We start from the raw sequence: 12,516 nt of genomic DNA, 5'->3' as shown, positions 1-12,516 counted from the left end.
ACTCTAGAGCTGACAAGTGAGATAAACCAGATACCATTTTCTGAAGTTTTGACAAACTGGGATGTCCTAACCGTTTAAGTAATAAATCTGGTGAATCAGTAACATGACAAGTTGTAGAAGGAACACAAGAAGTGAGTCCGTGTGATTTAGCAAAGATAGGGTAATAAAGTTTGTTTGATTCACGCCCGGTACCAATGATCCGCCCCGTACTGCATTCCTGTATAAAAATATGGTCATCAAGAAATAAAATAACGCATTTAAGTGATTTGGCTAAACGACTAACAGCTATGAGATTAAAAGAACTATTGGGAACATAAAGGACTGAATCTAAAGGTAAAGAAGGAAGTGGGCTTGCTTGACCTATTGCAGTTGCCATGGTTTGAGACCCATTGGCCATTGTGACTTTTGAAAGAGATTGAGAATACGAAATAGTAACGAAAAGAGATTTGTTATCAGAAATATGATCTGATGCATCTGAATCAATGACCCAAGACTCAGAGGATGAAGATTGGGAGAAAATCAACTAGCAAGCAAAACAACATTCAATTAAAAGCAAGGAGGAAACAACCAAACCAGAGATTTGCAGCAAGGAGAATTGGAAAAACAACCTGAGATCTGCATCAAAAAATAAAAATAAAAAAAATCAAGAACAGACAATTAAGAAAAATTCAATCTTGAAAAATCGAATCTTGAATACAACACAATCATAAAGGATAAAAAAAAGAGTTCTACCAATATAGCAGATCTAAAAGAAAAGAAAAATAACCAACCTGGATGTAAATCAAAAACTTGTATGATGTGATAATAGATCTAAGACAAGAGGATGATAAAAAGTCATTGTAGATCTTGGTTTGAAGAGAAGAAGAGAAAATATGTGTTTCTGATGTGTTAGATTTTAGATCAGAAGAAAGTACAACAAAGGAGGAGAACTGATAGGGTTGAGGGGGAGGGTGTCGGCCAGGGGTAGGTAGGGATGTACTTATGTGGTTCTGGAACCACTCCTATTATTTATAAATTTATAATTTATAAATAATATTGTAAAAATGGTTTTCCTCCTTGGCCCTTGTAATAAAGTTAAATTGCAAATAACTCCTCCTATTAATTATCAATACACCGACTGAAACGTTTCCTCTACTTTCTCCTTGAATTTGGTTGAGGCGGGCCCACATTTTGACCTAAACCTTTCGATATTTTGTTTTCCAAAAACAATTTGAAACGTTTATTGGAAATACAGATTTCAATATTAATTCAAACGTTTCAATTCCTTAAAATCCATCCAGAAAATTAGGACATCAATAACTTAACTCCTCCTATAATCAAGCTACTCACACTTCCTCAAAATCATCTTCTAATTACATTCATTCATTAAATCACGTTTAATTTGCCCCACATAGTAAATTTTACAGCATGTATTAAGTATGTGAGTATATATTATGTATTTTGAAGACAAAGTATATACTACTATTATTATACCTTAAAATATATGGAATTATCTAATCGTATTAACTAGGTACAAAAATCTTCAAAATACATGATATATTCTATTTATCTACTTGCTTTTTTGTTATAAAAATAGTATGTACTTTATTTAGATATTATCCAACATTTTGAGGATTATTAAGAAACTAAGCTCAAAGTAATATTATAAAACAAGAAAATAGATATGAAATGTGGAGAGGAAGAAAGAACTATCTTATTTCAGCAAGTGTGTACAATGTGATGTCTAAACCCTTTATTTATAGGATGTCATTGATATAATACAAAGGGATATCATGAACATGATATTAACTATTGAGATCACGGGGAAGATCATGGAGTGAGTTATGGAGGTGTGGGAGTTACAACAACAATTGTAAGAAGTATCGGGAGGTTAATGGAGAAGAGTTGTGCGAGTAACTTCTTTATGAGTTATAGACATCCACTACATAATATAATATTTCATAACAAGGATTTGATTATGATATAATTGAGGAATTAGGTGAAAATTTCTCTATATACATATTAGTATTTGTTTAAAGAAGAGAGAGAAAAGTGAATAAGCAAATCCCTTTTTTTTTTTACCCCTTAAGTGAATAAAAGAAGAGTTGTGTGATCCCTTGAATTGGGGATTATTTTATTTTTAAAGTTGCTAAGTCGAGAGAGAAGGTAAAAGATAAATAAGGATAAAAAACAAATACCTTGATTTACGGAATCAATTGTGCGTATAATTTTTTATAATATTTTAGAATTTATTTTCTTTTTAGTCCGTGTAAAAAAAATGACTAATTTTTTATATTTGAAAGCAATTTACCTTTATGCATAATTTATCGTCACCAAAAATATATGTATCTCATTTTACACTATAAATTTAAAAGTGTTTTCTTTTTTCTTAAATTTCACCCCTAGTCAAATAAGTTTACATAAATTGAAACGGATGGAATATTATTTGAAAAAAATCTGTTATTTATTGAATAAAAATAAAGAGTGATAGCATTCTCTTAAATAACTTTTTAAAAATGCTCACCGGTGTAGTTTTCTCTTATTATAATTCAAAGTGGTAGATTTAAAATTTAAACTTGAAACCTTCGAGCTTATCCCACACTGAATTATGAATATAATTTTTTCAAATTTAAATCCGGGATCCGCCTCTGCTTAGGTCTCTGCTAAGATTGTAAAGGCTTTGATAACATATGAAAAATAAGAAAAGAAATGTATTAGTGACTGATTAATATAAAACGCAAGAACACCTACTTATATTATACTATACCAGTGACATTGACGTACACAAGAATTTTTATAAGCGACATCAACATTTGAAGAATTGAACAAATAAATAATCCGTTGTAACGATAAACGGTATTATTTTTTATATTTATACCCAATATTTTCATTGTTATTGTTATTATTTATACATACATATTTTTTTATATTTATACCCAATATTTATTATTATTGTTTCCAGCACTCAATTGCAAATACTTCCTAGATGCATCTTTTATGGGACTCACGCAATGGTGAAATCAGAAAATTTAATAAGGATATCCAAAGTCTATGCATGAATATTCAAAATCTATTTTTTAATCAATAACAATAATAGTATTTTATCCTATACATAATATAGTTTTCAGTTGACCACCTTGCCATACATAGTTTCACCCGTCGTTACTGACGGACCTTATATCCCCTACCTGATTGAAGTTTTTAATGCAGGTGAATTTAATCAGGTAATTCCCTGAATGCATAGCTTAGCAAAATTTTATATTTCACTTTTAGCAGCATTTTGCACAATTTTCTTACCCTTTTTGTTCACACGTTGTTGGAAAAAATATATCCCACCGAGGAATAATATTCACGGTAAATAACAATAACACAAGAGAGTAATAACGATACCAAATCTTTTAACGGGATAAAATACAATACTCGAGTAGACCAATATAATATCACTATAATATTACAATTTGGTAGTGTCAAGAGACTACTACAACTTCAAAAGAAATAACACTCTTTATTTGTCATGACCCAATTTAGGATCATGACCGACACTTAGGAGCAAGTGCCCCCAAATAAGCCTCATCTGTATTTTACAGAAAAATGGACAGCGTTTTCCCTTTTTTGGGCTATCCAAAAAGTTTTCTGTCTCATAAACAAGTAACAACCAACAAATATTCACCTTAATCGGTCACAATCTTCGTCAACTAACCACAAATGGGTTTCCACCAATATTACCAACCTCCTCAACATAATAAAACCAAAACCAACTCTAAAAATACGGAAAAAAGTATAATACTAGTAACTAGTCCGTATCAACAAATAAATACTCACGACACTAAAAGAATGACTATGGAGTGACTTTAAGAGTTCAAAGAAAAAATCATAACAATAATTAAAATCTCCGCCCACGCGAACAAGTACGAGACTTACCAAGAACTATCAACATGTGCGCTCTAATTAACAAAATCCTCGCCCGCGTTAACTGCTATCTCGGTAAAAAATAATTTAGCGGGGAATGAGTCGCTAGCTCAGTGAGCAATAACACTTAATCACAACCGTTTTTATTGGGGACAAGTCAGAAATCATGCTAGTATATTAAACAAAAAATATCATAAAAATGCCCTTTCAGAAACAATAAACAATAATCAGTCTCATCATTTTTTTTATGTAATATAAATCAACTGACAATTCGGTAATAAGCTTGGTAAATATTGTGTAATATCAATATTCATGTTTGGGAGGTTTTAATGAACAGATCATGTAATCGGTATAAATGTGGACTTCTTCACAAGAAGTCAAATATAACGGTAGTCCCTACTCGAAGAAAATCAGTAACGGTATGCTAGTTTTACCTTCCCACTAGCATGGGCTGTAACGGTAATCGGTAATTACAAGGTGCATCAGGTCTAACGAACTCGTCCGTTAGCTACGTGAGCCTTCAATGTCTATTCCCATTTATACTTGTCTCTGTAATCCGTATATACTCATAGAAAATATTTTAAAACAATATATGGCATTTCAGTTCTTATCAAATCATATAATTTCATTTCGAGTATAGTAAATTCAAGCAAAGGTAAAACAAATCTAGTGACAACGAAAATATTTAAAACAACTGTAATCATCTCAAGTAACTATTTCGGTATCATATCGAGTAAAAGTCATGTCCCACATGCAACTCAAAATAATTGGTAACATATACATATTAAAAATCATGTGTAAATCATGCAAGTTATGAAAACACAAATTGCAATAATTTTATTACTCACTGTACTCGTGCCGAAATACCAAATGCTTCACCCCGAGTAATTCGTACAACTTCCTCCAATCAATCTATAATTACATAATATATATCTCATATTAATTTTCATGTTTAGGCTAATTCCTAGCTAATTTAGAATGCCCAATCCTTAAGTGTAATATCTTTAAATTCTCAATCTTTCTAGGTTGTGTCTACTCATGCTACGGTTAATTTTTGAACTAGTCCAAAATCTTCTAAATAACAGGCAATCATATCTTTTTTTCATTGTACTATTCAATTTTCTTTACCCTGCATATAAGTTGAAACTTAATAGCATTACTGTCCATAAATTTTTTTTTGGAATTTAGATTTCTAATGCCCAATGGGATCCCATAAATACAAAAATTGAGATTAAAGAAATTCACCGGAAAACAAAAAAAGAATCAAAGTAAGGGAAAATTGACCTCTTTACGTCGAAGGATACTTTCACTGAAAGCTGCTATATAGGTTCAATTCTCCTTCCTTTTGATTATAAATCTTACTGCGAAAAGCTTATATTTTCCTCACTTTTGCTTGTCAATTTATTGCCGTCCAATTTTGTTTTAGTAACTACTCCCTTTTGCTTCTTTAAGTTTGAAGTTGTTTCTCCCAATCCCTAACTCCCTGTAATGCCTTAATATGGTGGGCCTCAGCCCATGTAATTCTTTTTTTTTTGTCTTTTTATTTATTTATTTATTATGCTAAAGACTTAAATATTCTAACTTACGTATGGAGTATTACATTCTCCCCACCTTATAAAATTCGATCCCCGAATTTAACTCAAGTACGTACCTGTAGACTGAAACAAATGGGGGTACTTGACTCGCATAACATCTTCTATTTCCCAAGTAGCTTCTTCAACTGTATGATTTTGCCATAAGACTTTTACGAACTCAATTTCTTTTGACCGTATCTCACTTACTTGCCTATCAACAATAGCCATCGGTTCCTCTTCGTAAGATAACTTCTCATCAAGCGGTATAGCATGTGCTTCAAGCACCTGAGATGAGTCTGATATATATTTTCTTAGCATTGAGACATGAAACAATGGATGAATAAAGGACAACTCAGGCGGAAGTGCCAAATGATAAGCCACGGCTCTCACTCAGTCTAGTATCTCATACGGTCCTATAAACCTGGGGCTCAACTTGCCTCTTTTCCCAAACCGCATCACATTTTTCATAGGGGAGACTTGTAGGAACACTTTGTCCCCGATTGTGAATACTAAATCTCTTCTTCTCTTATTAGCATAATACTTTTGTCTACTTTGAGCTGTAAGCAATCTCTGTCCGATCAACTGGACCTTGTCCATAGCTTCTTGTACTAGGTCGGGTCCCAATAATTTAGTCTCACCAGCTTCAAACCATGCGATAGGAGAACGGCATCTTCTACCATACAATGCTTTGTACGTGCCATTTGAATACTGGGCTAGAAGCTATTGTTGTAAGCAAATTCAGCTAAAGGTAGATAAGCGTACCAACTACCTCCAAACTCAAGAATGCAAGCTCTCAACATATCCTCCAAGATCTGTATAGTACGTTCAGACTGCCCATCTGTCTGTGGATGAAATGCAGTACTAAGATCTACTCGTGTACCCAATACTTCTTGAAAAAATTTCCAAAAGTGTGAGGTAAATTGTGATCCTCTATCAGAGATGATGGATATTGGAACTCCGTGAAGTCGAACAATTTCGTTCATAAATATTTGTGCATACCTCACTCCACCATATGTAGTCTTCACTAGCAAAAAGTATGATGATTTCGTCAGTCGATCTACAATCACCCATACAGAGTCATAACCTCTAAGGGTTCGTGGTAGCCCGGTGACAAAATCCATAATAATTCTTTCCCATTTCCACTCTGGAATCTCAATTTGTTGTAACAGTCCTGCGGGTCACTGATGCTCAGCCTTGACCTGCTGACAAGTCAAACAACTAGAAACAAAGTTAGCAACATCTTTCTTCATACCTTCCCACCAACAAAATTGCTTCAGGTCATGGTACATTTTTGTGGATCCATGATGTATAGTGTATTTAGAGTTGTGGGCTTCTTTAAGAATAGCATGTCTCAATCCATCTGCGCCTGCTATACATAGCCTGTCACCCATTCAAAGCACACCATCACTTTCAACAATCATATCCTTGCTTTTACCATCTAAGGCCCCATCTCTGTATTTGCATAATTGCCCATCCTCATATTGGGTGGCCTTAATGTGCTCAACTAATGAAGACTTAGCTTGAGCACAAACCAACAATGCCTCTGAATTTTCGACACTAAATCTGATAGTTGTATCTTCCAGTTTCTGAATATCTTTGGCCAAAAGTCTCTTTGCAGGAGCTATATGTGCCAAACTCCCCATAGATTTTTTGCTCAATGCATCAGCCACCATATTGTCTTTTCCAGTATGATACAAAATAGAACAATCATAGTCTTTGAGTAGTTCCATCCACCGATGCTGCCGAAGATTCAGATCTCTCTGCTGAAAGATATACTTCAGACTTTTATGGTCAGTATAAATCTCACAAGTTTCGCCGTATAGATAATGCCTCCAAATTTTTAGAGCAAATACCACTGCATCTATCTCCAAATCATGTGTAGGATAGTTTTGCTCGTGCTTTTTCAATTGTCTCGAAGCATAAGCTATAACACGACCATTTTGCATGAGAACACATCCTAATCCCACCATCGAGGCATCACATAATACTGTAAATCCTCCAGAACATGATGGTATGGCTAATATTGGTGCAATTGTCAAATATGTTTTGCGTTTTTGAAAGCTCTGCTCGCATTCCTCCGTCCACTAAAACTTTGTATTTTTTTGTGTTAGCTTAGTCAGTGGCGCTGTTATTCTAGAGAAATCCTGCACAAAATGCCTGTAATAGCCTACTAAGCCTAAAAAGTTGCGAATCTCTGTAGGAGAAGTAGGTCTGGGCCATTTCTGCACATCTTCGGTCTTCTTAGGATCTACCATAATTTCATCTTTGGATACAACATGCCCCAAAAATGATACTGAGTCTAGCCAAAATTCACACTTCTAGAACTTAGCATAAAGCCGATGTTCTCGCAATGTCTGCAACACAGTCCTGAGATGATTCTCGTGTTATTCTTGGCTACGAGAATATATCAGGATATCATCGATAAATACTATTACAAATCTATCCAGAAATGGCTTGAACACCCTATTCATTAAATCTATGAATGCAGCTGGAGCATTAGTCAGTCCGAAAGGCATCACAAGAAACTCATAGTGCTCCTATCGAGTTCTGAAAGCAGCCTTAGAAATATCTTTATCTTTGATTCTAAGTTGATGATAACCCGAACGGAGGTCAATATTTGAAAAGTGGGCAGCTCCTTGTAACTGATCAAACATGTCATCTATACGAGGCAAAGGATATTTATTGAGTATTGTTATCTTATTCAACTGCTTGTAGTCAAAGCACATTCTCAGGGATCCGTCTTTCTTCTTTACGAACAGTACTGGTGCACCCCGTGGTGATACACTAGGTCTAATAAAATCCTTATCTAACAAATCATGTAACTGTTTCTTTAGCTCCCTCAACTCTGCTGGTGCCATTCGATATGGGGGTATCGATATGGGTTGTGTGTCAGTTAGAAAATCAATACCAAAGTCTATTTCTCGTACTAGAGGCAATCCTAGTAAATCCTCAGGAAATACATCAAAATATTCTCTTACTACTGGTACATTTTCTATACTAATTGTTTCCTTTCTTGTGTCATTTACAATAGCTAAGAGACCCAAGCAACCTTTCTTCAGAAGTCACTGAGCTTTCATAAAAGATACAACTTTGCAAGTCTCTGGAACCTGACCCCCTTTTAGAATAAAACTGGGTTCGTTTGGTATCTCAAACTTAACTATCTTTGCATGACAATCGACGATAGCATATCAAGAAGATAAATAATCCATTCCCATCAGCATGTCAAAGTCAATCATATCAAGTGCAATAAGATCAACTAGAGTATCTCTACCCTCAACCCGAATCTGACAAGCACGATACACGTATTCAGCTAATAGAGACTCTCCAACAGGAGTAGCAACTAGAAAAGGGTCATTCTATAACTCAGGTTGTCTACTAAACCTCAAAGCAAAGTACGAGGCCACATAGGAGTGAGTAGATCCCGGATCAATCAACGCAAGTGTAATGAATGCAATATATGATAAATACGTCAATAAAATCTTTCGGACTGTCATAAGACCATTATGCCTTTGATTAATATCATGAAATAAACTTTATCAACTTACGTATTTTCTGAGACCCATGAACAGATGATAGAATAATATGACACATGGGGAATCAAGAACATAAGCATTTCTAGTATTTCTATGAATAGAGTCATGTATAGAAATTGTGCATTTGCTTGTTTTGTTTGTGTCGTATAGATCATGCCAAAAAAAGAAGGGATAGCATTAACATACCTGAATCGATTCTCTTGACAATCCCTCCAACATACATTGATTGCAACAAAATATATAACGGTGGATCGAAGTAGGGAAAAATCCGTATGATATTCTTGAGAAAGATTGTACCGTGATCTCTTAGAATAGCAAAATCCCATTGCGATTATACAGTATAACTTTGTTGCAAATTTCTTAGAATTACAGATACGTATTGAAACTCCATTTATTTGCCTTCAGTCCATATAGAAATGCAAATCTCTTCAAATTGCAAATGTAAACAGACAGAAAGAATACATGTAACCACATCATTCGAGGCCCGAGTATCCTGTCTAGTAAATGCAAAAACTCTCACCTGACCTCTACCAGCATTCCCTTGTCCTTGAGTCATAGTAGCACGGTCCCCAACACCTCGGCCTTTATTTTCTGTACCTGTAGCACCTGGAGTATTACGAGTAGTCTGAGTAGGTGTATCTGACTGAATAGAAGCCTGATTGAAATTCCTCGGAGGTTGGGGGCAATCCCTCAAGTGATGTCCCAACTAGCCACACCGAAAGCACCCTCCAGTTATAACACGACACTGGCCCAAATGTGATCTACCACAGGTCTGGCAGACTGGAGTAGTGGCGTATATCTGCCTAGAATTATGATGTCCAGATGCTGACGGTCCCCTAGTGCCTTGTCTGTAATGTGGTATGTATGTGGACTGTGAAGACAAATGTGTCCCTGTCTGAGAACCCTGTTGTTGTTGTCCCTGATTTCCCGCTCTTCGATTTTCACTGAAACTGCCACTGAAAGACCATCCTGTCTTGGCCTTCTTACGTAAATCACTAGTTACACGCTTATCACGTCCCTTGTTTTCAATCTTTCTAGCAAGGTCGACTACAACAGAGTAGGATAAGGTCTTCATCTATGGGGATACTGTAGTGTATGGACGACCAACCAATCCATCAACAAACTTCTGAACTCGAGCTTCTTCGGTAGGCACTAAGTAAAAAGCATATCTAGCCAGCTTACAAAACTTGGTGTTATATGTTGACACATCTATATCTGGAGTCTGAACCAATCTCTCAAAGTCTCTAGCATATTTTTGCATCAGGTTGTCTGGAAGAAAATGATCCATGAACAACTTACTAAACTCATCCCATGTCAGTGGTGCTGCTCCTGTTGGCCTTCTTAGCAATATAGTTTCATACCATGTGTTGGCCATATCCTCTAGTTTGTATGCTGCGAGCTCCATGGTTCTCTCACTAGAACATCCTAGAGCACGTAATGCCTTGAGTGTCCCATCCAAGAAACTTTGAGGATCTGCTGAATTATCAGAATCTGTGAATTTTGGTGATTTCAATTTTAGGAACTCTTGTAGGGATACTTCCTTATTCCCGAAAGTCTGAGTCTGTGTAGGTGCTTGTGACTGTAAAGTAGGTTGATGAGCTGAACTTCCACCCTGAGTAGGCACCAATGCCTCTAACACATTCAATAACCTTGCCACTACGTCTGCAGGTAAGGCAACCGTATCTACAACAGTTGGCACTGGTGGTGGAGTGTCCTGAACTCCCTACCCTTGCACTTGATCTGGCATAGCAGCTTGGGGTTGACCCATTTTCCCAACTTCAGGTTGAGGAGTAGTCTGTCTTCTAGTTTGATGAAGCCCAACTTGACCGCCACCCCGGGTAGTACCACGTCCAGCAGATGAGGGTGTGCGTGTCCTAGCCATCTGCGAAAGACATACTCCAAAGTCAATCTCAAGTTATCTTAACACACGATCAAAGAATGAAAGAAGGGAAAACATTCCTAGATGTTCATTAGCCTCAAGATCATAAGTATGGGCGCCTACATACCCATAAGCAAGACTCTACTAAACATTGCTCCATGACTCAGGACTTAAAGGCTAAGCTCTGATACTAACTTTGTCACGTCCCAATTTAGGATCATGACCGGCACTTAGGAGCAAGTGCCCCCAAGTGAGCCTCACCGGTATTTTACAAAAAAACGGACAGAGTTTTCCCTATTTTGGGGCTATCCAAAAAGTTTCCTGTCTCATAAACAAGTAACAACCAACCAATATTCACCTTAATCAGTCACAATCTTCATCAACTAACCACAAATGGGTTTCCACCAATATTACCCACCTCCTCAACATAATAAAACCAAAACCAACTCTAAAAATACGGAAAAAGTATAATACTAGTAAGTAGTCCGTATCAACAAATAAATACTCACGACACTAAAAGAATGACTATGGAATGACTTTAAGAGTTCAAAGAAAAAATCATAACAATAATTAAAATCTCCGCCCACGCGAACAAGTGCGAGGCTTACCAAGAACTATCAACCTGTGTGCTCTAATTAACGAAATCCCCGCCCGCGTCAACTGCTATCTCTGTAAAAAATAAATTAGCGGGGAATGAGTCGCTAGCTCAGTGAGCAATAACACTTAACAACAACCGTTTTTATTGGGGACAAGTCAGAAATCATGCTAGTATATTAAACAAAAAAAATCATAAAAATGCCCTTTCAAAAATAATAAACAATAATCAGTCTCATCATATTTTTCATATAATATAAATCAACTGACAATTCGGTAATAAGCTTGGTAAATATTATGTAATATCAATATTCATGTTTGGGAGGTTTCAATGAACGAATCATGTAATCGGTATAAATGTGGACTTCTTCGCAAGAAGTCAAATATAACGGTAGACCCTACTCGAGGGAAATTAGTAACGGTATGCTAGTTCTACCTTCCCACTAGTGAGGGTTGTAACGGTAATCGGTAATTACAAGGTGCACCAGGTCTAACGAATCCGTTCGTTAGCTACAGGATCCTTCAATGTATACTCCCATTTATACTTCTCTCTGTAATCCGTATATGCTCGTAGAAAATATTTTAAAATAATATAGGGTATTTCGGTTATTATCAAATCATATAATTTCATTTCGAGTACAGTAAATTCAAGTAACGGTAAAAGAGATCTAGTGACAACAAAAATATTTTAAACAATGGTAATCATCTCAAATAACTATTTCGGTATCATATCGAGTAAAAAACTTGTCCAGCATGCAACGCAAAATAATCGGTAACATATTCATTTTAAAAATCAAGTGTAAATCATGCAAGTTATAAAAACACAAATTGCGGTAAGATTACTACTCACAGTACTTGTGCCGAAATACTAAATGCTTCACCTCGAGCAATTCATACAACTTCCTCCAATCAATCTATAATTACATAATATCGATCTCATGTTAATTTTCTTGTTTAGGCTAATTCCTAGTTAATTTAGAATGCCCAACCCTCAAGGTCATATCTTTAATTCTCAATCTTTCAAGATTGTGTCTAGTGTCTACCCATG

General features: G+C 35.7%; 2 protein-coding genes and 1 long non-coding RNA gene across 3 annotated transcripts; all 3 read right to left on the bottom strand.

The window, feature by feature from the left end:
- Positions 1-9,361: 9,361 nt before the first annotated feature.
- Positions 9,362-10,070, bottom strand: LOC138896334 (uncharacterized). The gene is made up of 3 exons (XM_070181134.1): positions 9,777-10,070; positions 9,516-9,701; positions 9,362-9,421 (listed from the first exon to the last, which is right to left on the bottom strand). Exons 1-3 carry the CDS (start codon positions 10,068-10,070, stop codon positions 9,362-9,364), a joined length of 540 nt encoding a protein of 179 aa, XP_070037235.1.
- On the bottom strand, positions 10,071-10,400 carry LOC138896333 (uncharacterized). The gene has a single exon (XM_070181133.1). It carries the CDS (start codon positions 10,398-10,400, stop codon positions 10,071-10,073), a length of 330 nt encoding a protein of 109 aa, XP_070037234.1.
- Positions 10,401-10,493: 93 nt separating this feature from the next.
- LOC138895187 (uncharacterized) lies at positions 10,494-11,530 on the bottom strand. The gene is made up of 2 exons (XR_011409409.1): positions 11,483-11,530; positions 10,494-10,877 (listed from the first exon to the last, which is right to left on the bottom strand). It is a non-coding gene; the product is annotated as an uncharacterized lncRNA (long non-coding RNA).
- Positions 11,531-12,516: the final 986 nt, after the last annotated feature.

The sequence above is a fragment of the Nicotiana tomentosiformis genome, chromosome 7 (assembly GCF_000390325.3).
Source record: "Nicotiana tomentosiformis chromosome 7, ASM39032v3, whole genome shotgun sequence".
NCBI lineage: Eukaryota > Viridiplantae > Streptophyta > Magnoliopsida > Solanales > Solanaceae > Nicotiana > Nicotiana tomentosiformis.
Note: the sequence above shows the minus strand (reverse complement) of the source record. Positions and strands in the feature narration are given on the sequence as shown.

Bases quoted from the DNA above. Each gene is read 5' to 3' on its own strand.
- LOC138896334 (XM_070181134.1), bottom strand. From the start codon at position 10,070: ATGAAGACCTTATCCTACTCTGTTGTAGTCGACCTTGCTAGAAAGATT. The intron at 9,702-9,776 runs GTCTGCCAGACC...CGGTGTGGCTAG, and splicing joins AGATATACGCCACTACTCCA to TTGGGACATCACTTGAGGGA. The intron at 9,422-9,515 runs GTGAGAGTTTTT...TGCAATTTGAAG, and splicing joins GGAATGCTGGTAGAGGTCAG to AGATTTGCATTTCTATATGG.
- LOC138896333 (XM_070181133.1), bottom strand. From the start codon at position 10,400: ATGGAGCTCGCAGCATACAAACTAGAGGATATGGCCAACACATGGTAT.